Raw genomic sequence first — 26,542 nt, 5'->3', positions numbered from 1 at the left:
CAGTCAGTCTGGCTCAAGTAGTGGTCCAGGCTCAATAAGAGAGCCTGACTCAGAAAATAAGATAGAGAGTGATAGAGGAAGGTACCATGTATTGACTTCTGTTTACCTTCCACACATGCGTAATACATAATGTATTATTCCACAATACATAATGTATATGTATTGATACACATATACACACATACACTATATACTAATATGTATAATATAGTATATATGCATATAATAAGCACACGTGTAATATATGTATATTATGTGTTATTATATATTGTTATATATTCTAATATAATATTAATTTATATCTATTATATATTAGTATATACTAATATACACACATATATATAATATGTACTATATGTATTAGCAAGTGAACACACCTAATGTCAACCTCTGGCCTCCATATGCATATGCAAACATGAACACATACACAAAGAGAAAAATTACACTAAGAAAATATTAGGGATCATGATTGTTCTGAATTTCTCACTGGTAAGTCAATGTTCGCTTTCTGGTATAACACTCTCCCATCATGTGTAAACATACTGTTTCTAGAGGACATTCTTAAAAGGTTTTCTCTTTCATTTGATCATTTCACATTATTTATTCTGTTTTTATCTGTATTTGAACATGAACACCAACTACACCAAACAAAAATTGGGAAATATTTTCTGTTCTCTTTGTATACTTTAAAAATTGTCATTTTCAGGAGACATGGTTTCCAATGCATATTAAATTATAGGAACATAAGAAGTAAAACAGCAGGATTATTTATAAGGATGTAAACATGCTTTTTAAAAAAAGTGTTCTAGGCAATCAAAATTATGGACAAGCTCTATTCTCTTCATTCTGCAATTAACAAACAATTCATTCTCTGCCTTCCTCCTTCAGGAGTGTTATTTAAGGGGTCCATGAAATGGCTCATCAGCAAAAGCACTTGCTGACTTGTTGACTTGAGTCAGATCCCAGAATCCGCATAAAAGCTGGACTCAGCTACAGTGGTATGTGTCTGTAATCCCAGCGTTCTTACGGTAAAATGGGAGAGGAGAGACAGGGGACTTCCCCCAGAAGCTTACCCAGACTGGTTAGAGAAGAGGGACCCTGCTTCATCAACATTTCTGTCCTGTGCTAGGCTCTGCAATCTACAGTGACGATCTAACAATGGCAAGACTACGGGAGGAACAGTAGTGATTAATGCAGAGATGCAGTACTGTTTAAGGTGCTGAGTGTAAGCAACTGCATGCTCAGCCATAAATGCGACACATTATCAGTTCCCAGCCCCCCATACAGGGCTCAGAGAATATTGTGGAAAGGAGGGCAGAAAGAATGTAAGATCCTAAGGATGGGGAAACATTATGGAAATGCTGTCCTCTAAACATGACATGCTGTTCACACGTGAACTCAAAGCAGCTGTGGGCACCTACATGAGGACCTGTATAAGATCAAAACAGTTGGAAATTCCAGCATGGAGTAGGAATGGCTCATGACTGATGGCAGCTGGAGCTGGAAGCTCCCCCTACATCAGTGGGTGGCCCCACGACTGCCCATATAGGCAGCACCAAGCAGACTCACTGGGTTAAAAATACACACAAATTATAAAAGGAGGACATGAAGTTGGGAGGGAGGTGTGATGAGAGTTTCATGTTTGATGTGGATATAAATAATATGGACACATTTCAAGACCATAAAGGATCTCAGAAGGGATTCTCCTTGCTTTTCTCGTTCTACACATACATTGTAGTTCTGGCAATACGCTGTGCATGGGAATCCGGGTAATTTCCCTTCTCATCTAGGAGGCTCTTCCTTGCATTATGTAACCACTGACATTATTTTTTTTTAGATAAGTCAGATGTATAAAGCCTTATCTTGTAAATGATCTTAATAGGTTTTTATTCTTAAAAGCTCTGTCTCCAAAATCTAATTAAGTCTCACTATCAGTATACCACAGACATCCTTCAAGCAAAAGACATTATTTCTAGTTTATATTTAATCAAATGTTAGCCTTTTAAAGTTACTTTGCCTTTGAAAGGAAAAACAAACGACAAAGGAAAAAGATCAAGAATTTTAGTTATAGCATTAAATATCTCTGTAAATATTTCTGCACTGGATCTCAGCCAAAAGACATACAAGGGATTAATTTCTATGTCTGTTCCAGAACTTCTCTGAATACAACACAGGCTGACTACAGCTCTGAATACCTGTGAATACATCCATGCGGACCCAGTCATAGGTTCCACCAACTAGGCATGGTGACACGTACATGCAGTCTCAGCACTGAGGAGTCTGAAGTCAAAGATCTGGAGTTTAAGTCCAACCCAAGCTACATAGCAAGTTGCAGGCCAGCCTGGGCTACATAGTCAGACCCTATGTTAAAACAGAGCAAGAGGTTTTAAGTGTGAATGGTACTTAGTTCAAAACTTTCAATGATAAAGTACAATATATTCAGTATTTTGTCCTGAAGTTAGAGCCTATTTTTATATCTAAGACAAACCTATGAAACTCTTATTTTAAATTGCATTTTATTTATTATTTAGCTTAGGCACATGTGTACATGTGTGTTTGTGTGTGATGGGCATACATGCATGTCAAGGCCAGAGGACAATTTGCAGGAGTCAGTTCTCTTCCCACTATGTGAATTTTAGAGACCAGACACTTGTGGCTCATTTGGTGGCATCTTTCCCTGCTGAGCCATCTCGCCAGCTCTCCCTTTAATGATAAAATAACTCCTTATTTACCCGCAAGTTTCTTCAACAGAGTTTTTTATTTGAATAACATATCATCTTTGTGCTACACTGAACTTATTCCTTCCTTTCCAATTGTTGCATCATACCTTTCATTTCTTCCCTCCCTACACTGTCTAGATCCTCCAGCACAATTTTTAATAGAAATGGTCATTTTATACAAGTGTATAAAATAATCATTTGATCATTAATTTTAAATGCTTTTAGTAGTTAGCCATGAAGTTTGCCAAAGGGTTCCCTGTGACACTGATGACATTTTATTCTATTCATAAGTTACTCAAGGTTTATTTTTGACATGAAAAAAAATTATGGAATCATATTGATCCTTTTCTGCATTATAACAGGAGTTGGGATTGCAGCTGCGCACCACATGCCTGGTTTATGCTGGAAACCCATGCCAAGGCTTTGTGCCAGTCAGCCTCTTGATCAGTGGCACTACATCCCCAGTTGCTAGGCAACCCCTCGACCAGTGGCACTGCATTTCCAGTTTCATCTAATTTGTTACCTAGCAGTTTGATAATGTGGCCTGTCAACTCTGTTGCTAGGCAAATTTGCTTATGGTTAAAAGCCTAAACTCTGAGTGGCAAATTACATCTGGACTAGGAGGGCCCATAGCAAACTGGGAATATCTAGCAAAGAACCAGATCTGTGGGCTTACCCAAGCATCTAAGGGCCTGGCATCTGTGAACCGTCTGGGAGCTGTGCCCCTTTCACTGTGGGATGGAACTTTCCCGAAGATAAATCTTTTGACTGAGATTTCTACACCACCCACCTGACGTGATTGTTATCTCCTTGTACCTGACACATCATCGAAGAAAACCAAAGAAAGATAGCAAAAGATAGCTATGGAAACTTGTATTTTAAGATTATATAGGTATTATGTAGAATCATATATTGTATATAATATATATATTATATATAATGATCTTAGTGTATATATCTCATCTGAGAAGAATGGTACCAAAAGAGACGTGTAGAGCTCTTAGGATTCTGAGTGTTCAGTTGCACCAAACTCTTAGGGCACTGGAGTATACCCACTGATTTTTCACCTGTTGGATGCATTCCTAGGCTAAGCCCTACTTGATCTCCATCTATTTGTTTGATGGATTTTGTTTGGTAAGGTTTTATTTAGAGCTTTTGCACCTATGTTCCTAAATGAAATGAGACTGGATATTTCCCTGGGGCCTACTGTCTGCTGAACTTTTAGAATTAAGGTTATTAAACTCACAGAAAGTGCCCGAGTTCTTTCCTTGCATATACTCTGAGATGGCTTGTGTTAGGTGCACAGTTCTTGTTCCTTAGATGCCTGATAAACTTTACAAATAAAGATAATTGAGTTTGAAGTTTCTTTGAAGGACAATCGATCTTAAAATACTTATCGGATGTCTTCAGTGGTTGTAGTACTATAAGACAGCACCCATCCCTGAATCCCAGGAATTACACTTTTCCTCATTTCATACATGTTTTCCAACCTGTAGGCATAAAGAGCTCATAATGCCATCTAAGTATTATCACTTTGCTAGAAGGGGGAAGTGAGGAAGTATGTGTGTCAGTTTACTATTTGGCCTCTTTCTCTTGGCAAAAGTGATGCTCCTTGCTTCAGCCTTTCACAAAATTGGTTTTACCTGGTTCTCTTTTCTAAAAACTTTATTTATCTTTATTTTATTTTACATGTATGGGTAATTTATTGCATGCACATCTATACACCATATGCATGCAGTGCCCAAAAAGACCAGAAGAGGGTGTCAGATTCCTTGGAATCGAGTTGCAGATGGCTGAGGGTTGAACCTGGGTCCTCTGGAAGAACAGCCAGTGCGTTTAGCCCCTGGGCGATCTCTCCAGCCCCTACTCTTTACTGTTTTTATGTTTAATCTTGGCAAAGCTTTCTGAGCTATATTAGTTGTTTTAAAGGAGCAACTTTCAGCTTTGTTAACGTCGTCTGTTAGTTATAACCACTTTTGACTCAATTTCTGTTCTAAGCGTATTTCTCCCCTTGTTGCGTGTGTGTTGTGTATATGTTTGCATGTGTGCACACGTGTGTATGTGTGTGTAGAGGCCAGAGATCAATGACAAGTTTACCTTTGTTTACTCTCCTCCTTATTTCTTTGAGGGTCTTTAACTGCACCTGGGGCTCACTGATTCAGCTGGTTTCCAGCAAGCTCTATGGTTCTTCCTGACTCAGTTTCCCCAGCCTCCCTATTTCAGAATATTTTATTTCCAGTGCTGGGCTTACAGTGCTGTGGCACATGGCTTTCTGAAGGGTACTGGGGATCCAGACTCAGGTCCTAAGGTTTAAAGTCCTAGCAGCTATATTAATGGCAACCCCACCCCCACTCCTGCCTTTTAGGAGACTCCTGCCTTTTAGGCTTTTGGTTTGCTTGTTTTATTTTTGAAACAGAGTCTCATCATGTAAGTCCTAGCTTAACTGGAACTCACTATGTAGACCAGGCTGACTTCAAACTCACAAACAAGCACCACCACGCCTGGCTCTCCCACCCTTTAAAAGTTTACTGTTTTTCTTTGACTAACTTCCTAGTTTGTGTCATTTATGAAATTATAAAATTTAAAGGTTTTTAAAACGATCTATTTATTTTATGTATATGGTGCTATCTGCATGTACACCTTTATGCCGGAAGAGGGCACCAGATCCCACCATAGATGGTTGTGAGGCACCCCGTGTTTGCTGGGAATTGAACTCAGGATCTCCGGAAGAGCTGCCAATGCTCTTAACCACTGAGCCATCTCTCAAGCCCCCCAAAATCATAAAATTTAAAGTGTTTAGTTGTCTTTAGTATTTAATTTCCACCCTAAGATTTTATTATTGTTTTTGTTATTTTTATTTAGTTTTTTTTTTGGTACTGATCCCCAATTATCCACCATGGCTGGGGAAAGGTATCCATCTATATGACATAGTTCTTTAAAATTTACTTCATGGTACATTAAGTGGGAAAGTATTGAAATTTTTCTATATATAAGCTGGTTAGAGGAGTCAGTGGATAAATGTGCCTACTGCAGCCCCCTCCGTTTATAAACAAGGAAACTGTCTAAATAAATGATCTTATAACAGAAGTTAGAACACTTGCTGGAAGAATAGCCTTACTATTCAACTTGATTATCTCTGTCTTAAACAACGGAGTCTAGAGACCAGCCAGTGTGGGACGTACTAAGCTCAGACCGCTTGGCAGACGTTTTGTGTCAGAGCTGTCAATGGAATGAACAGCTGAGATTACTGTCCTCGGTGTTTGCTGCACTCTAACTGCAGACCCCGCTCAGAGTCTTCGCACTGTGACCGTGATCCTGGTGCCACGGCAACAAGCTGCCCTAGCACATCATTAAGAAGTGGCTGCTGAGTGACAAGAGGGTGTGATCACCCCCGTGTCCCTAACGTGCATTCCTGACAGGACTCCACTAGCAGGCTTGTCTTCCAGGTGGCACTGTCCAGAGAAGCCACCACCCAGCCCCAGCAGGGTCCTTTAGCTCATCCTCTTCTTCAGCCAGTGAGGTCCTGGTGCTGATGGACATCTCAGCAGGAGCACTTAGAACAATTTCTGACCCCTCTAGTTGACTCCTATTAATTGCTTTTAGACCTGGTCGGTCGCCAAAACAGCTTTTCAGCTTACATTAATACTTTGCTGCCACGTAAATGTTTGTCAGGTCAAGAACTGGGACTTGCTATTTTCATCCAAAATAAGAGCTTCCCTTATTTCTAAAATTTTATTCCCACCATAGGAGACAGTATGCCCCATGCCTTAATTCATTCACAGTGCTCTTCTCAGCATCTCTGGGTGGAGACGATACACCCTCTTTCACAGCCCCTGGCCAGCAGCTCCCTCGAAGGCAGACTGTCATACCCATTGAAGTCTAGCTGCCTCTCGAGCAGTTCATCTCAGCGGCTACAGTCTGATTTGCTAAAACGGGTATGGACAAGGAAAGGCTCTGGAGTTCACGACCGAATGGTCACGTTACCTTGTTGCTTAGTCTAGCAAATGCAAGCCTAAATATTTGTCCTTAGTACTAAAAGTTTCAAGTGGGAAGGCGGCTTTCTCCTGAGATTGGGGGAGGCTTTTCTAGTGACACTGTAAGCACTGTGTTTAGAATTAGGACTCTTAGGTGATTGTACTCTCTCTGATGAGAAGTGCATTACAGGGAAATCCATATATCTTCCATTTCAGACACAATGAAGGAGTTTGGACTGGCTGTCAGAGGGACTCCTTTCTGGTTTTGCAGACAGAGATTATAATTCATTGCCATTATTGCATCAGAGTCTCATCCCTGGAATTCTTAGAGTGCCAGCTCTGAACTGACACAATGAAAACCTTATGTGTAAATAGCATCGTGAACCCTGTTAAACAGGAGGGGTGCCACAGCTATACTTTCTGGGAGAACAAGTTTACTGGCTGTCGTGTAATCACTTAAAATACTTTATTAAGCATTGATTTTAAAAATGCAAGAGAAAAATGTGACACCTCAGAGCAAATGCTTAAAGGTAACCAAATATCATTATAAATATTGCACTTTATAAAACCCTTCTTATATCTTCATACAACTCAATTCTAGAATATCTTTCTACAGAGACGTATAATACAAGCTGCCCGTGCTTGCTGCTGTCCCCATCTGGCAGCGGGTGGGAGGGGTCTCCGAGAACGGCTCCTCACAGCACAGGCTCGGAATTCCCACCAGCCACGCTGGAGTGGGGCACACCCCCACTGCGTGAGGAGCAACTTAGCCCCATCTCTCAGAATGCACAGTGTTAAACTGTATGAGCCTTTTCTATGTGGGGAGAAGAGATCTTTCAGAGGTGACAAACAAGTCCAGCTGAAGTGGCTGAGCTCAGGCTAACATTGCTTGTTCTTCAGGGCGTTCATGGGTTTCTGGTTCTTATTCTTAAACATCTTGACGAAGCTGTTTGGCATGATTTTGCCACGCCCATCTTCACCCACTTGTCCCATGATAATGTAATTTAGACCTAAAGAAAGAGAATATAAAAATAAATGTTTTTTCCCTTTATGTTCATGACTGAATGCTTCCCTCCCCATCAGAAGTGGACAGTGTGTTAACCTCAATTCCACTTCCATACCCCAGCCTCTGCCTGGCTCAGAGAGGCTGTCTGCTCCGTCCTCACCTCTTCTGAGCAGCGGGCACTGCCTGCAGACCACAGTGAGCTTGACGCTCATGTTCTTGCCAGCCTGCTGAATGGCCAGGTTGCCCTCCCTGTAGATGCTGATGATTGAGACTGTGGCGTGCAAACTCCCACCACGGGTGACCGTTGTGATGACGGTGCCGGCTAGCACTGTAGAGAAAAGTGGGTGGTGACGGCAAATCCAAACAGAGCTGAAAATGATTTTCAATCTTTTACATTTCAGAAATGAGAATTTAATGTTAAAGAGTGCTCAAAATTGGTGGCTAAAGTGCAGGTTAGGAAAGGATTGTGGAGTCAGGCAGTGGTGGTGCACGCCTTTAATCCCAGCACTTGGGAGGCAAAGGCAGGTGGATCTCAGTGAGTTTGAGGCCAGCCTGGTCTACAAAGTGAGTTTCAGGACATCCAGGACTGTTACACAGAGAAACCCCGTCTCAAAAAACCAAAAGAAGAAGAAAGAAGAAGGAAGGAGAAGAGATGGAAACCCTCTTAAAATATTCTAACCTGTGGATAGATTGGCACTTAATGGATAGAGTTATGAACCTCACTTATGAGTACTTAGCTGTTTATTTCATTTAGAAAATCAAAGTCGAGAACTGAGGTATAACTTAAGAGTGAGCTGTGTGTTTGTACTAGCACTCCCTAATAGAACCCAAAACTGCCCCCGGTGAGGGTTTCCATCCACAACTGAGAACTCACTGTCCCTCGGGGGTAATGTCTGGTCACTGTGCCATCTGAGTGAGGCATAGACAATAGGCTAAATCTAGTTCTAGACATAGGTAGCAATGCCGCAGGGCAGTGTGAGCCCCAGCGCTATGTAATACGCCAGGCTCTTAGAGTCTCAAGTCCTAGCACACCTTCCTTTGCTCCTGGTTATGGTGGTCACTGTGCAATGTCATCTGTAGCCAAGGAAGATGGGGGGGGGGGGTTTCCCAAGGCACAGAGACACAACTCCTCGCCCGTCTCCCGAAGAAGACTAACCTGGGTGTGGTCGCTGATACGCCTGGCAATGTTTGCTTACATTTCTATGCAGCCGTTTGAACTCAGTAAGATCCACCCCTTCCCTACAAGACAGTCCCTGGGCACCAGGCCGTTGCCACTTATGGCACTGAAAGTGAGCAGGAACTTTGGGAGGGCAGACACGTTTGTTCCTGATAACCTGTTTGAGTGCAGCATCTGTCTTTTCCCGATAATATTAAATTTGGCGTCTTTGGTTCTTGAGTGCTTTTCACGATGATGCAAGTTCCTAATTGGGAAAAGTCCCTTAGAAACCCAAGCACCTGAGTTTTCCTCCTCGGGGTCCAGTTTACAAGAGTGTCAAACGGACGGCAGATTTTCGCATTTTTCCTTAGCATGCTGGAACCCCGCGACTGAGACAAGCTTCTTTCTGAGAGAGGCCAGCTTTTGAATGTGAGTTTAATCATTTAGTGTAGTTAAGCTGAATCCCAGATGTGAGAAAATCATTCTCTGATGCATAAGAAAGAAACAGGGCAAAAAAACTGTACTGGCTTTTTCATGAAGTCAGTCAGAATACAGAGTGGCAGGGTCATGTGTAAGAGTCAACTTATTAAACTGATATGGGGGAAGGGAGCACTGTTTCTAAAGCCTACTCTTCTCATCGTGAAGCCAAACAGTTCAAAGAGCACAGGTGGACACACTCTGGTAGACAGGGCTATGCTTCCATGGGTAAATGATTGGTGTTGCCGAACCACCACCAGCCAAGCCGAGGGAATGCCTTGGAGATTAAGCACACAGTCTCAAGTTTCTCATTAGAGAGAGAGGCTGGTTTCTGTTTCTTACCAAAGTTGCTTGAACAATAATTGCTCTCCAGAGTCCCCATCCGTCTACACTTCTGCTGACACAGGGCCACAGTGGGTTTTAAACCTAATTCAAAGAAGAAATTCAAAGAATGGAGTCATGAGATTCAGGAAAACGAATTCCAGTATAATTGGTGTTTATAGCAGAATCTGGTCACCTGAAATCAGCATTCATGTCCCTGAGCCACCAACCCACCACTGCAATGAAACAATTATGAACCGTGCAGAGAAATTCTTCATGCTACCAACTACTGTTATTTCTCACAGGAACTCAATACTCTCCACTGAATTTTAAACCTGAGATCAAAGATAATCCAAATTTAGCCTTGCTCTCTCTTTCCTTTGTACCTTCCTAATGCTGCTACCCCTTAATACATGCAGTTCCTCATGTTTGGTGACCCCTAACCATAAAATTATTTCATTGCTACTTCATAACTGTAACTTTGCTACTGTTAATGATCATAATGTAAATATTTTGGGAGGTAGAGTTTTGCCAAAGGGGTCGTGACCCACAGGTTGAGAACCAATGCTTTATATGAACCTTACACTATAACAGAATTGACCTGTGCGCCCAGCTTAGGAAAAACAAACAAACAAACATAAACCAAGGAAACAACATGACAAATCTGAACTGACGGAGCACAGGTTAATTCTTCACAAGAGGAATTCTACAGCGTTCTCATGAGGTGCTTTCGTAAATAGTTCTTATTTAAAATATGCAGTGACATAGATGCCATTGTTCAGGAGCTTAGGAAAGTTACGTACATGTGAAGTGTTAGGCTTGATGCCAGGAATCACTGAGTATTTTGAATGCAGTATTGGCTGTAAGGCTCTCGAGGGCTGAGATGTAACACAGTTATTGGATTCGTCCATCAAGAGGCACAAGTTATAGGTAAAATCAGACCCAACCACAGTGGCTCTCAGTTGGTGGTGACTTTGTTCTGCTGGTGACATCTGATGAGCATAGGCAACATTTGCCCTAACTAGTGAGGCAACAATGCATCTAGTTCACAGCTTAAACTGTCGCCCTGACACGAACTGAGACCTATCCGGGAAAGGACAATCTTATCTGAGAAAACGCCCCCATAACACCGGCATGCAGACAAATCTCTAGGGCATTTTCTTGACTAATGAGCATACACTGTGGGTAGTGCCATCCCTGGGCTGGTGGTCCTGGGTTGTATGAGAAAGCAGGCTAAACAAGTTTCAAGGAGCGAGCAAGCCAGTAAGCAGCTCTCCTCCATGGCCTCTGTACCATGTGCCTTGACTTTCCTGGATGGTGAGCTACAATATGTACGATGAAGTAAAGAGATTTTGGTCATGGTGTTTTATCAAAGCAATAGAAACCCTAGCTAAGACTGCACTGCAGCTTATATGGGGTTCTGTAATTTAATGAGGGGGTCACGAAGAGTTTGGCAATGCTAAAAGGTTCCTGAATGTACAGTGGCCAAAACCTAATTCAATTATATTATATTATAATATATATTGCATTATAATAATTCAATTTATATATATCTGGGGTGTTTGTGACAGTGTTGGCCTGAGGTTCACTGGGAACTGCAGCTTTGGGTCCGAACTCAGCGCTTTGTTCAGTCGACAGTCAGGCCTCATCACCCCAGTCAACACTGCCTGAAACAAACACCTCGGTTCAGATTCCAGGGGGCAGAGTCTACTGCACTGAGTGACCATCACATTTTTACTGTATTTACAAAGTTTCCTGACCTTGCAAAAACACAGAAATTAGTTTATCCAAGGGAGTCTCACTGGGGAAACAAACGACTCTCAAGGGTAGGTTACAAGCCCAGCAGTAGACGCCAACAGAAAACACACTCAACAGCATCTGTGGTGGTTGTCTCATAATGTTAAAGCACACACACACACACACACACACACACACACACACACACACACACTCACGCTTCCTTTGTTTCTTCTCTTAGGGAGGAGGTTAGCTTCTCTGGTCCAAGCCTTTAGGGTATGGAGTATGCAGCCTACAGCCTTTGTGACAGAAATTTTCACCTCTGATCCTTCTGTCCCCTTAGTCACTACCACACTGGTATCAATGTGCTCGCCTCTCAGTGCCCTTCTCTTTCCTTTAAGGACCAAATGTGTGCTATGAGTTGCTGGAACTTTCTGTCTCTTCACTTTGATCCACATGCTCCCCGCCCCACCCTGGCTGCTTTCTGCCTGCGTTGCACCACCTATTTAAACACAAACACCTTAGCCCTCCCAGTTTGTCTCATCAACAGGAGAGTCACTGACCACCTCTGCTGAAGGCGTCGCCTTCCAGGGCCTGAGCTGCCCATGTCTTTCCTCTTCCTTTGCTAAGTCAGAGTTCCTCACAGTTCAGTTCAAGCCTCTTTCCTCCCTGTACCAGAATCTCTCCAAGGTAGATACTTCCCTCTTTTAAAGACGCCTTTACTTTCTTATGTGTATGAATGCTGTTACCCGAATGCATGTAAGTGCAGCACATGCGTGTATGGTGCCCTTGGAGGTCAGAAGAGGGGCTGAATTCCCTGGAACTGGAGTTAGGGATGGTTGTGAGCTACCCTGTGGGTTCTGAGAATCAAATCAGGTCCTCTGGAAGAACAGGTGTCTAAACTACCGAGCCATCTCTTCAGCAAGTCTCATTGCATATTCATGACCCTAACTCTATATAAACCTCCCTCTCTGGCCTGGTGGCCCAAATGCCTGCCTGCATAACATGCCTCAGAGGCACTTCAGGCCTTCATTTGTGGCTCCTGCTTCCCAGTCTGCTTCAGGGAACAGAAACCGCTCCCCCCAGCGACTTGGGAGATACTGTCCAGTTAGCACAGGGCCTGTCCCTGTCCCCCCGCTCATCGCTGGGCTCTGTATTTGTGTCACAGCATAGTTTAGCCAAACAGCTAAAGAGCATGCTCATCGTCTTGTTCCTTATAATTCATTCACGATGTGGTCCATGCTGGGTTGGTAGATGCTAGTGACAAGGTAAGATAAAGGAAGGCAGAGGCGACCGTGAGAACCTCCACTGATGCTCAGGATGAGCTTGGGCAAACCAGAAGACTATAGGCTTGAAGCAGAGGGTGCGCTCAAGGCAAGCTGAGCCTGACAAGCTCTCGTTTAAGTGTCACGAGATGGTTGGGAGCTCGCTGCAACCCACATTTGCAGTTTTAGAGAAAGTTCAAGTTGGAGCTAAAAGCCAGAAAGCCACTAGCACCGTGGGTCTGTCCAGAAAGCTCACTACACAAGGCAGGGCGCCATAAGCTGGCTGATTTGTGGAGCAGGAGCACTCATAGAAAGTAAAATTTGTTTAGAGTCTCTATCTTTGCTCATTTTGTTAAACTTTAACTATTCGAATAAATTGAGACAGACAGAAAGCTATAATATTCTATAATGGTGAAGTTTTCTGCATTTATGGTTTATTTTGATGCTAAAGAATCTGCAATTAAATCTTCAACTTGGGTTTTTAAAACTCAGATCTAACAGGGGAAAAGCTGTAAAATCCTAGCCATACAAAAGCTGTTAACTTGTAAACTATTCATTTAGTACCAAGCTTTATTTAGCCTCCAGGGCACTCCTGTGTTCTATCAGAGGAGGGCAAAAAGCCTAGCTATTATCTCTCACTTTAATCCTGGCCCTAATTTGAGGTTTCTAATCTGAGTTCTTGAATTCCCACAGGGTGGAATGGCTAGTTAGGCCTTAGAGACCAGATACCAGGCCCCACTGCCTTTGTAACTTCTTAGATCATGACCCACAACTGTCTACAGCTTCTGTAATTAGTGAACAGTTTTGTTTGATTTACTCCATTATATATATCATCTTCTAAGAGGTGGAAAAATCCCAAAAATCTTTAAACCAGTTATTTTTAAAAACTGGCAGATATCAAGGCCCTAGAACATTAACCTAAAATAGAATTTTCTGTAATAAAAATAAAAATTGTAAGAAGATAGAAGGGAGAAGGAAGAAAAGATGACCCAGGACCACAGTCATCAACTTATGAACAGGAAGAATGTTCTAGAATCCAACAGCACTGTAGTGTGACTACACAATTCATTGTATCATACACAGTTAAAATAGTAAGTTTAAAAAACTTCTATTTGTTATGGGGTGGTGTGTTGGCAGAGGTCAGAGGGTGACTCTGGGATTCTCTTCTTCTACTTAGGTGGGCCCAGGGAGCAAACCCAGGTTCCACCCTTGCACAGTGAACACCTTTTCCTGCAGAACCTCCCCAGCCCTGTATTATATATTCTAAGAACTAGAAGAGATGGCTCAGATTTGAGATGGTGAATATTTAAGGAGACAGAAATGATACTCTGGTTTGATCATTGTACACTGTATGCATGGATCAAATTCTATGTCACAAATACATGCCAATTACTATGTTAAATTAAAAAAAACAATGAAGGAAAGAATTCTGCTATGTAAAGGAACACTAGGTTGTAAAGATAGTGTTTATTTTATAATCAGCTTGCTTGCCTGTAAATCTTAGATGGCCATTGTTTTCGCCCATGGCTAAAGCAAGTCACTAGCTGGTGAGCATTCTTGCCTGCCTTTCTTTTATCCATTAAATTTCATTATCGTCTCACTCAAGTTTTCATCTAGTTGTTTCTCTTTCTGGTACCTTCTTATTTTGCCTGAAAATAGGAAGCGTTTCTACTTCCGAAGACTTCTTCTTAGAGTACTAAAGTATTAGCGCCAACTTGCAAACAGCAGAGCTTACCTGGGGTCACGGGGAGCGTGGTGGTGACAGGCACGGCTGTAGTTGTGGGAATTTTTTTGGGCCTGAATTTGTAATGACCAATAAATCCATCTGCTGTTAGACTTAAGTCTGATAGAAACTGAATGAGAAGTTCATTTCTCTCAGACAGGATCGGCCTAGGAGAGAAACACATTGAAAGTTAAATGTCAAATCTTGCAGCTTTTTTTCTTTCTTTGTTGTTGTTTTTGTTTTTCTGAGACAGGGTTTCTCTGTATAGTCCTAGCTATCCCGGAACTTGCTTTGTAGATGAGACTGGCCTTGAACTCAGAGACCTTTGGGCCTCTTCCTCCCAAGTGCTGGGACTGAAGGTGTGAACCATCACACCCAGCTAAAACTTCTAGCTTTCTCTTCATTTTTTGACAATAGATTAGCAACTTGCTGTAAATATAAAATGCAAAACACTTGAAAAAAATACAAGTCCTAGATACAAGACCTTCATAAGGACCCTATTATCATCCTCTTTCTGTAGAACAGGTCCCTGCCTCTGACTCGGGAGAAAGCTGTGCGAAGCGAGTGTGGGGCCAACAGAAGCAGGCGTCCTATGACCTCCGTCTACGCTTCCTGTCCCCAAAGCAGCTAGGACCGGGTAAAGAATGCTTCAGGGATTCAAGCTTGCAACAGAAACATTTGAACTTGTTTATGAAATCCATGAATTAAGCTGGGTGGTGGTGGTGCACACCTTTAATCCCAGTGCTCAGGAGGCTGAGGCAGGCAGATATCTGTGAGTTCGAGACCAGGCTGGTCTACAGAGTGAGATCTGGGACAGTCAGGGCTACACAAAGAAACCCTGCCTGGAAAAACAAACAAACAAGCAAGCAAACAAAAACAAAAAAGGAAAAAGGAAATATGAAATAAATTTTTTAAACTTCCCTATACATGATTCTCACATACAATTACAAACAAAACACACTAATCTTGTTTAAATGATAAATTGCTACAAGCACTCCCTATAGGAAACAATGGAATCCGGTCAGGCTGGCCTACACAGGCAGGTGCCCATCTGGTGACCAGGCCCTGACTTTTCTTTGAACTAACTTGGAGACATTGTATCAGAAATTGATTTTTTTTCAAGGAAGAGTATTTTAGTAACAAAATTAGATTTTTGCTGTGGTGCTTTGTGGAAATATAACAGGACCACAGTGCACTGAGGACCCAGCACTGCATTTACAAGCTGATGTTAGGAATAACTAGAAAGGGGAGACATGGGCGGAGAAGCTGAAAGCATATGACAAACCCAGGAGTTTTATCTGGCCTTGCTTCTCCCGTTGCTAGCCCATGTCTGGGCTGGTGACAGAGACACTGTGTCCAGCAAATAGAGAAAATATATTCTTTTCATTCAAAATGGTTGTGGGGAGAAGAAAAAGCCATCGAAATCATTCAAGATATCTGAGCGGCAGATGTTTCTCCCCCTTTAGCGGGAAAGAAGTCTGGCCCAGACAGCTGTATCGGGGTTCCGGACATCTCGAGGAGGAGGACTGAGGATTAAGAAATAAAGGGATAACAAAAGGAATGAGTTAAAACTGGGGTCAGGAGAGCCGCAGGGGCTGACGACCCAGGCCAGCGAGTTAACTAGAATCACAGTTCCTTACATAGCCCTCAATTGGGGAAGCAGAAAAAAGGGCATAAGCATCAGACAGCAGAATTATGGGGAGCTCAGAATAGCTCAAGTTCCCCTTTAGTGAGGTACATTTCAGGACAGCAAACAAAGCGTTTCCCACCCCAGTGTCTGGAACATTTAACCGTGTACATACAGGGGTGGGGGTGGGGCAGGTCAAATGCCAGTTCCCAGACCACCCACTCGCCCCGCCCACCATGCCCCCCCCCACCCCAGTGTAGCTGGCCTTGCATGGTCTGACTAGGTGAGGGGCAAATGCCCACATCCCATCATCAGAGCCAATGGGCAGTGTCCAGTCCAGGCTAGCCCACAACACAAGTCAACATGGTTTTCCTCCAGCATTCTGATAAACACCAAGGAACAAGTGTTTCAGCGCTACACGGATCCTCCTAGGGAAACACGCCTCTGGCTTTCTTTTCTTCTCAGAAGTTCTCCTTCTTCCTGATGCTTGAGCTCCCCTTAGCAGGTCTGTGACACGGGTGGGGGCGTCTGCCCCTGGGGCACCACCAGCCCTGTCTCCATGTGTGCACGTGGCTGCTGGACCCCATGTTTGGGTGCCTGGTCTTCACTGTTGCTGGTGGACAGGGCTCCACTGTTAGGGGACCCAAACCTTTGCCAGCAAACAACATAACGCTTTCCAGAAAATAAAGGTAATTAGGGAATTTAGTAGGACGTAGGTTTAGAGTCCTTAAAATATTAGTGATACAAATAGGCACTACTTACACAGGTGGGCTGTCCCCACAGAACTTTCCAATTCTTTTAGCGTCGTTGACTTCCCCACCGTTAAACACGGCCACGTAGTCGTATCGGCAGTAGTTATCTCGCTCGACATCGAACTTCTCAAACTTTAGCTCTATAAGCTTCAGGGAACGCACAGCATGGAAATGTCAGTAACCTGAAATTATGGTAACTGTGTGGTACATATGGTTATAACTCTATGGTAACTATATGGTTATCTATCATGGCAACTATAAATAATAATAAAGTACATCTGAAAATTGCTAAGATAATAGACTTTACACGTTGTCAAGGTGCACAATCACAAGAGTAACCATGTTGTATGAGGGATATGCTAATTAGTTTAATTGTAATATTTCATAAGATAAGCACCATCAAAGCATCACACTCTATATTGTAGGTATTTACAATGTTTACTTGCCAACTCTACCTCAATAAAGCTAGGGAGAAAAAGAGAATAAAGGGGGGGGGTTCTTTCTGAAACCTGGGTGTGTGTTGGAGTGATAAAGGGACCTGTATACCAAATCTATTCTTCTCTGTGAAACAATGAACAAAAATCAAAAGTGTCTAAGATGCTCCCCACATTGCATGACGTGTGGGTGTGGCATGTGTGTACGGTGTGCATGGTCATGAGATGTGTAGATTTCTCCTTTTGAGAGGAGATAAATATTCTGATCATATGTAAAGGAGTCAGCTTTGGGATGAAAGGTTCGGGGACCTGGGAGCTGACTAGAGCCGCTAAAGAGTGAGGCCTGCACTGCGCACACTCCAAGCGCCGTCACGTGGGGCGTGCTTGGTTTTTGAAGAGGGTGCACAGAAGCACTGATACACAAAGGGAGTTTTTAAACCTTCCCCCCCCCCCAGTACTAAGAATAGTGTCCTCCGTCATTCATGTGACTAGCACATTTTAATTTCCTAAACCATCATCGTTCCCCTGCCACCCTTAACAAGCAGTTTTGCTGGGAACATTTTCAGTAGAAAAATCTCCCTGGGTCACTAACACCTGTGGTGCTCAGCGGCTATCCAGTCTTGCTGGGCTCTAGGTGGCCAGGGACCTGTCTGCTAATTCATGGGGGATTATGGAAATTAATTCCCACTAGATGAAGGATATTCATTCCCAGCTCAAGAAGATGCTTGCACATCAGTCCGAGCAAAGGCAGCAAGAGCAATGGTGTTCCAGTTGGACACAGGCCAATTCTGATTGCATCATAAGTGCCATACATGTGATATTCACCTGCCTCTAAGAAGGTAGCCTCTATGGTGGGGGGAGTCCTGCCTTAGTCATGCTAAAAATTGCTTTCAACTATGTTTCAAAATCTCCATTGGGGCCACTGACTTTTCACCAGCAACTAATAAAATACTTTCCATTTAAAGATTGGCTGAACTTTCTTGCCCTAAAAATGAAAGAACTTTTGGAGAGGCGATTAAAAGGGACTAAGAGGAGAAATGGGAAAGCTGGGACTTCTCCAGAGGCATCTGAAGAACATTCCAGGGACTGCCCAGAAATTCTGCAGGGTTTAATTTTCCTGCTGTTTTTCCTCTTTGGACAGAACTGCCTGCGGGTTCCAAATACCTCAATGCTGGTGAAAAATTCAGCTGAGTGATAGATATCAAACAAACCCGAAATTCCCAATAATGAGGGAAGAACCACGAGAGAAGAGATGTGACCATAATTTGGGAGCTAATGATATTGACCTTATTTGGTCAGTTATATTAACAATGTCATAGACAAGTGATCAGCACAATTTCAAGAATTACATAATGGTTTTAAGTATTTAAAAAATATACTTTTAAATATTACTATAAACTGCAATCCCTTCAACAGACATGTAGTTTTTCATTATTAACTAAAAGCCTCTATTTCTAGTCTTTAAATGAAGACTGAGTTTTGAGCTATGGTCACAGTGTGGATGTCTGCATTTGGATGTACATGGTGTTCACCCCAGTGACTTGCATAGTGGGTTTGCCTGAATCATAACTGATGTTAAAAACAAACACGTGACAAGTATCATGGTGCTGTAGAGGTGGCTCGGTGTGGAAGAACATTGGTTGTCTTTTCAGAGGATTGGGGTTCGATTCCCAGCACCCACATGGCCATTCACAATCATCTGTAACCCCAGTTCCAGGGGATCTGATTCCCTCTTCTGGTCTCCACAGGCACCAGGCACACACTTGGTGCACAGGCATACATGCAGATAAAATACTCATACACAGAAAATAAAAATAACTCAACCAAATAATTTAGAAAGCAGTATTGGCATGCTCACCAGAGGGTGTTTAGACTAAAGTCAGTAGTGTTTGAAACAATAATAATTTTATAAATTTATTTTTAAAATTTTCTACAGTAAAAACCCATCTATTCCTGTATCAAATTCTGTCCTACAGTTGATATGTGGTGGTTGCTAGAAAGGTCAGAAATTCATGCAATCACATATTAATAACTACTGAAACACTGGATCCCAGCAGACTGGTTTAGAGCAGCGGTCCTCGCTGCGGGTCCTGACTCTTAGGGTTGCATAGCAGATATCCTGCGGACCGGGTATTTCCATCACATCCCTTAACAATTATGAAGTAGCAATGAGAAAATTTTATGACTGGGGGTCACCACAACATGAGGAACTGTATTAAAGGGTCGCAGTGATAGGAGGGCTGAGAACCACCGCTTTAGAGGAACAGATAAGGAATCTGCACACATTTTGTTTCAAACAACCTCGATCCTCAAAAGCTGACACTCTATCACCAGAGATGGGGGTTCCTTGAAGGCTCTGTGGCTGCTGCCTGGCTTTGCAGGGAGTGGGGCCTGCCCTGGATGAGATGGACTGACTGAGTAAAGGAGATGTTGGGGTGTGCGCATGCCTGAGGCCCCTCCTCCCCACACTGCTAGGTGCTGATGCTTGTGGCCTCTTGTGCTTCACATCTGCCCCAGGGCTACACAGTCCTAGGTGGAATTTTCTTATAATTTGTATTTTCAAAACTGTTTTGAAAGTTATAGTTACGTAATAGAAAAATCAGAATCCATGGCTTTGCAAGTCAGAGAGTGCCAAAGGCAACTTTAGCCTGGGTCTTTGTAAGGATAAGTACTGGTGTCCACCTGGGCTCTCCTCGCTTGCATCTTTAACTCTCGAATCCCAGAGGCAGGGGCTCACACTGGGGGCAATTTACACATACTCACTTTCTCCACATTTTCTGGAGCCTCACCTGGTTCTTCGGGGCAACGATATGCCACACACAAGTAACTCCTATGGGGTAGTCTCGGTCTGGCCAGTTGGGGGTTTTAAAAGAGCCGGAAGGTTTCTCAAGGCGTCCTCCACAGTACCTGTCTCCTGAAGTTATTAAATATGGAAAACATACAAGTTTATACCCTAACGTGGGTCACAGTAGTACAATCACCCGGAGGTCAGGAATGAGAACATCAGGGTATCATAGCACATCAAGGCAATGGGAGGAGCTGCTCAGTTTTCTCTTTAAAAAGAAAATGATCACACAATCTTCTCTACACATCTAATTTGTTTGTTTCTGAGTTGGTCTAACATGGCCTAGGCCAGCCATGAATGCACTATGCAGCTGAGTCTGGCTTTGGTCCTCCTGCCTCCACCTCCTACTGCTCTGATAACTGACACCTCATCCCTACAGCCAGCTCACTGAGTACTCTGTCATTGCCTGGCATGTCACAAGAGAGGGAAGGCGTAGGATGAGAACCACAGCTTTTTTGGTATTTCCCCCTCTTTTTGAACAAAAAATTCCCACTCATTCAGAGTTATAGACAGTGCAAGGAATCAGGTTCTAAGAATTCTCAAGGCAATTGTTCATTGGTTATTTATTAAAGTTACATGGTAAAAAATTAAATTAGCTATTATACACAATTTTCATTACTATTATCTAATATTTTATACACACACACACATATACACACACATATATAAAACTACTATATAACATCTAGTAACACTTACGAAATAAATCTTAGAGGTCTTCCGTTCATAAAAAGAATACATATTTACAAGTCTGAGGACATAGGCCATGTGGCAAAGTGCTGCTGAGGGCCTGAGTTTGAATCCCGGAACCCAGTAAAAAATGCCAGGCATGGTAGCATGTGCTCACAATCCCAGCCCTGGGAAGGTGGAGGAACATAGCCCCTGGCGCCTCACTTGCTAGCCAGTCTAGCTCAGCTGGCAAGCTCCAGATGCCCGTCTGAGAGCCTGTCTCAAAAGTAAGGTGGAGGCTCCTGGGGAGCAATACCTGAGGTTGATGTCTTTCTTGCACATGGAGGGTCACATGACCATGTATATACACAGCCACGCCCACCCAAAAGTATGCTTATAAACTTTCAGCAGTATAGGAAAGCATACAAGTAAAAAAATTACCCCAGTCCCACTACCTAAAATCAACCACAGTTAATATTTAACGAATCTTAATTTAGACATTAGACACATGTACTGACATGTCCTGGCATGTATTGCGTATATATTGTTAAGTCAAGGAAATAGTTTTAGAAATCTATTTTGATATAAAATTACAAATTTAATTTCACTTAGAATTAACTTACAAATAACTGAGTTGAGACTAAAGGAACAAAGTATTTCTTTGACATAAAAGATTCTTAAAACATGCTTAAATTTAAGAAATCATATTATAAGAATTGAGTTTAGGATATTTTCTAAACTATGAGTGAAAACCTCAAGCATTTAAAGTAAACAGAACATAAAGTCCTCTGTGTCCCCACCACCCACTGTCAACAGTTACAGGTTTTGTTTTTTTCCCGTGCTACCCAACCCCCAGCACCTGCTTCCTTGTTTTATTTAATTTCACAGGGTTGGGGAGGTAAATTCACAATCTTAACCTTTGCATGACTGACAGATGAACACACCCATTGTGAGCCACGCGCCTGAGGTAACACAGACGCTGTCTATCACAAACTCCTGCCATGCCACTCTCCTGAGAAACCTTGCACCTTACGCACCTAAGGCAGAGCTTTGTGTGAGCTGAGCCACGCAGGGCCAGCCTTCTGGTCTCCTGTGATGTCCGACAGGGTCTTTCAGTGGCGTCATCAGAGCTTCTACTTTAGATTGCTGGGAAGTATTCTTACTACCTGTTCTTCTGCTGATGTTCATTTGGGGCTGTGTCCTTTTGGGATATTTATTGCTGTGATAAGCAACTTGGGCAGTGGCAGGGGGATGATGGGATTTCATTTGACTTACATGTTCTGATCACAGTGCATGATGAAAGGAAGCCAAGGCAGGGACTCAAGGCAGGAACTGAAGAAGAGGTCATGGAGGAATACTGCTTACAACCTTTCTCCCCAAGGTTTGCTCAACCTGCTTTCTTATACAATCTAGGACCACTAGCCCAAGGGTGGCACCATGCATAGTGGGCTTGGTCCTCCCACATCCATCATTAATCAAAAACTTACCCAGATTTGCCTACAGATGGAGGCGTTTTCTCAGTTGAGGGTCCCCTTTCTGGGCGACCTCAGCTCGTGTCAAGCTGACTGGCACGTTGTTAACAAGGCTGCTCTGATTATTTTTGTGTGCATCTTTTCTGTTGATATGTATTTTTATATTTTTTTACATTAATACCCCCAAATGCACTGCTGGGCCAGAATAGACACAGATGTTTAACTTCACCAAACAGACAGCAGCACTGAAACATCTCTTAACACCTAAGTGTCTTATTGTCATTTTACAGCTCCCAAGGAGTGAGCCCATTGGTTGCTTCCCATTCTTGGTACCACGCCAGGTTATCAGATTTTTAGCCAACATCATGGGGAAGTAGTGGCACCTCACTGCAATCTTTTTTAAAAAATTAAGATTTTAGGGCTGGGCGGTGGTAGCGCACGCCTTTAATCCCAGCACTCGGGAGGCAGAGGCCCGACAGATCTCTGTGAGTTCGAGACCAATCTGGTCTACAAGAGCTAGTTCCAGGACAGGATCCAAAACTACAGAGAAACCCTGTCTCGAAAAACAAAACAAAATAAATAAATAAATAATAAAAATAAATCAAAAAATTAAGATTTTATTTATATTTTATGTGTATAAAATATGTTTGTGTGTATATTCAGTGTTTGCCTGAATGTGTTGTCTGAGCACCATGTGCAGTGCTCACAGAGTCCAGAGGAAGCATCAGCTCTCCTGGGATGAGAGTTACAGTTCCTGGTCATCTGGAGGACCAACCAGGGCTTTCAACCACTGAGCCATCTCTCAGCCCCTCACCGTTTTAATTTGCATTTCTTGGATGAGTAACAACATTGGTCATTCATAGCGTCCTCCATGAAATGCTTGTACAAGTGTTTGGCTCAGTTTGTATTTATTGAGATTCTTCTGCTGTTGGGTGCTATTTTTATGCGTTCTGAGTATAAACTGACACTTTGTGAATATTTCCTCTAGTGGTGTGGATTGCCTGTTCATATCTGTAATGGTATAATTTAATACATATTGATTTTAATTTTGATGAAGTTCACATGGTAAATGTCTTTCTCATCTTTTTACTTTCAGTCTATTTGGTCTTTGTATTTCAGGTGGTTTTTGACGGACAACATGTGCCTGGACTGGCTTTTGATCAGTCCTAGCAATAGCTTTATTCTATTTGGGTGTTTAATCCTTACATCTAGTGTACTTATGGATGTCTTGGGTTTAGAGTGCCTGTTGCTATTTTTTTCAGTTTGCTCAGACTTTTTTTCACATGTGTTCTTTCTTCAAGCTTTCTTTAAGTGGGCAGTTTCGGTATGTTATTCTATTTAAATCTTTTGTCTCTTAAGCATAGGTCTTCTGGTTTTAATGGATGTTCTACACATTTAACTTATTATAGCCTATACAGAGGTCATTTTGGACATTTTCGTGTGTGTCTGCATTTAAGTCATCCTTTATGGTCAAATATAAGACAATGATATCTTCCATAATACAATGTTCATGTTTTAGTCATGAAGACGCGTGAAAAGAGATCAAAAGACAACACACTACACACTCTTCTATGCTAACCTCTCCCAGTGGGCGTCCTTCACTGCCTTCAGACCGGTCGCTGCTATCATTTCCCTCGACATGCATTTCCTGCGGCACAGGATAAAACTGTCTCTGAGATATTCACAGCATGCATTGTGCTTCCCTTCCCTTTGCCGTTGGAAAGCTGGCAGGAGAAGATACCTGCATCCTCACACCAGCACTTGGAGGGTGCCATGACAGTGCCCTCTGCTCCTCTGCTGCTCACAACAGAAGGCCAAGCTCGGCTCTCCATTCTCTCAGTTTACGGTTTTAGGAATTTTATCCTTTGAGTTCTGTAATTCAATTATCAAGGACTAAGCATCTTTTATTTTTATATTTTCTTTTTATTTATCCTACTTAGAGTTTATTATCTTCTTGGCTGCATTAATTTATGTACTTTGCTCAATCTAGGTGCAGCTAAGCCATTTCCTTTATATTTTTGTTTCTGTACTATTATCATTGTTTTACAGATAAAACACACATGTTAGGCAATTTGATATTACTTCTCTGGTCTTTTGGTCTCCATTTTCTTCAATTTTTTCTGTGCTGGTATTTCAGAGTGGTAACTTCTATTTGTGGAGAACTATTTCTGCAACCTCCGGGCTACTTGGTAGGTAAATTATAAAATATCATATTCCGTATTTTCTTGTTCTAATATCATCATCTTATTTTTTTTAATAGTTTCTGTTTCTTTTTCTTATTTTTATTCTACATACATTCCTTTTAAATCCTGAAACCTTTCTCCCTCCCTCAATACTGGAAATTGAACCCAGGACTTTGTACATGTTAACCAAGCATTCTGCCACAAGGCTACACCTCCAGCCCCCCACCCCTCACCTTACCACTAGGCCACACCTCCAGCCCCCCCTCCCCCGCCCCAGTAAAGGGTCTGTTCTGTAGCCCTGGCTAGCCTTCAAATTGAAATCTTCCTTCCTCAGCTTCTTGGGTGACTGGGACTCAGGAAACAAATTCACAATAGCTGCTTAAAGTGCTGCTTGTAGTGAGACATTCCTCAAACCTGTCTGTCTGTCTGTCTGTCTGTCTATTCCTTATACTTCCACTTGTCCCCTTTGGTTTAGTTCTCTACAGAAAAATCACCAATGCACAAATATAATAAATGCCCCAGTAGAGAGATGAAGCATTCCTCTGCTAACGGCAACCTCTGGTTTACAATGGTTTTCTCCTGACTGCCTTTTTCTTCACTACGGATATGTAGCATTGAATGGGCTGCATTATACTCTAGAGTCTGCTCTAGTCCTGTGAAAAAATCACTTTTCTCCTAGTAGACGTTTAGCTACAGCTCAACGGTCTATCTCCCTGGCAGTGATCAGAGGCTGCTATTTCAGCCTGGTAACTTCTATTTGTGGGGAACTGTTTCTGCAATCTCCAGGCTACTTGGTAGGTAAATTATAAATATCAATTTCTGTATTTTCTAGTTCGAGCCTTTGTCCTTAAATTGTAGTGTTTTATTTTATTTGAATGTGCATTGGTATTTTGTCATGGGTATTGGGTCCCCTGGAATTGGAGTCATAGACAGCTGTGAGCTGTCACATAGGTGCTGGGATTAAACCCAGGTCCTCTGGAAGAGCAGTCAGTGTTTCTAACTGCTGAGTCATCTCTCCAGCTCCTCAGTCCTGAAACTGTAGTTCTGCTGTCAAAGACACGGGTAGATTTCTGTGTATATTCTGAACTCTATGCTTTTGTCCAGCACCCTGCCAGGATTTCTCTCTCAACTCTCTGGCTGCACTGTCAGCCCTCAATCCTGTTCTTTTGATTTTTCAATCTAGTCAAACCCAGAGCAGCCGAGCAAGTACCCTGGAGCAGAGGGCTGGGGATCCAGTAAGCCTGCTCGCTGTGGTCTTCCTTCAAACTGCTTCCTAGGAGAACGCCTACAAACTGACATCAAAATATCCCAAGACACAGCATCAAGTAAAACGAGAAAGCTATGAAATATGTGATTTCACTTAGGTTTGTAAAGAGCTGTCATAAAAGTACACGAATGCAAATAAACACGGAGAGAAAGATGTAAAAACCATTAGTGATGCCTTTGCAGAGGATGAGGTAAAGTCAAGCTTCTCATTCAACCCCATGAATTTAATATTTGACTTTTTACAAGAATACATATGGACTTTCTGAAAAGGACTGACTTCTGAGAATGGTCCTTGGTGACTTGTTGGCGTCCCTTGGCTCTTTGAGAACTGCCATTGTGCTTTGTAGGAAGAAACATAAAGTGCCAAGAACGGCGCCCGACACACAGTAGGTAATGAATCCCCAAGACCCGCCATCATTATCGTCACTGCCCCTGTGTGAAAACGGGTACCTTTTCCATCTGGGGCAGCAGCCGAGAAGGTGGCCATGAAGCCACTCCCGGCAGTGTTGGCGTCGGAAATCATTTGCACCATCATCTTGTTGCCACTGGCTACGAGGGATCCTGGTCGGAATGTGCCACAGAAGCGCCCGATGCGCTGGCCATTGGCGTGGCCGTTGTACACATCCACGAAATCATAGCGGCACAGGTTGTCGCTCTCAAGGTCTATGAATCGGAAATTCAGAACGACCACTTTGCCCTCGGGGACCTGTCAAGAAAAAGAAGCCAGATAAAAAACTGTATCAAAAAAGCAACATCTGTGGCCCGTCAGCCCTAAAGACAGAAGTACACCAGGGCAGAACGGTGGGGATTGGGATGTGGGGGAGGGGGCTGCCCCAGGGCAGAGTCTTTGCATGTGTGAAACTCTGGGTTGGATCCCAGCAACCACACACTCATAAACAAATAAGTGACCGAAGG

The 26,542-nt window shown here is 42.7% G+C and overlaps 1 protein-coding gene across 2 annotated transcripts in view; it reads right to left on the bottom strand.

The window, feature by feature from the left end:
- Positions 1–7,141: 7,141 nt before the first annotated feature.
- Pcolce2 (procollagen C-endopeptidase enhancer 2) overlaps positions 7,142–26,542 on the bottom strand; it is a 46,878-nt gene continuing 27,477 nt past the window's right edge. For both annotated transcript variants that reach the window (XM_048452518.2, XM_048452519.3), the window contains exons 3-9: positions 26,078–26,333; positions 19,982–20,106; positions 16,769–16,905; positions 14,392–14,546; positions 9,676–9,759; positions 7,861–8,028; positions 7,142–7,704 (exon numbers count right to left, since the gene is read on the bottom strand). In XM_048452518.2, the coding sequence (XP_048308475.1) occupies positions 7,574–7,704; positions 7,861–8,028; positions 9,676–9,759; positions 14,392–14,546; positions 16,769–16,905; positions 19,982–20,106; positions 26,078–26,333 (1,056 nt within the window). In that variant the 3' untranslated portion in view covers positions 7,142–7,573. The remainder of the gene's footprint in view (positions 7,705–7,860; positions 8,029–9,675; positions 9,760–14,391; positions 14,547–16,768; positions 16,906–19,981; positions 20,107–26,077; positions 26,334–26,542) is intronic.

The sequence above is a fragment of the Myodes glareolus genome, chromosome 4 (assembly GCF_982192425.1).
Source record: "Myodes glareolus chromosome 4, mMyoGla1.1, whole genome shotgun sequence".
NCBI classification, from domain to species: domain Eukaryota; kingdom Metazoa; phylum Chordata; class Mammalia; order Rodentia; family Cricetidae; genus Myodes; species Myodes glareolus.
This window is presented reverse-complemented; position numbering and strand designations above follow the sequence as displayed.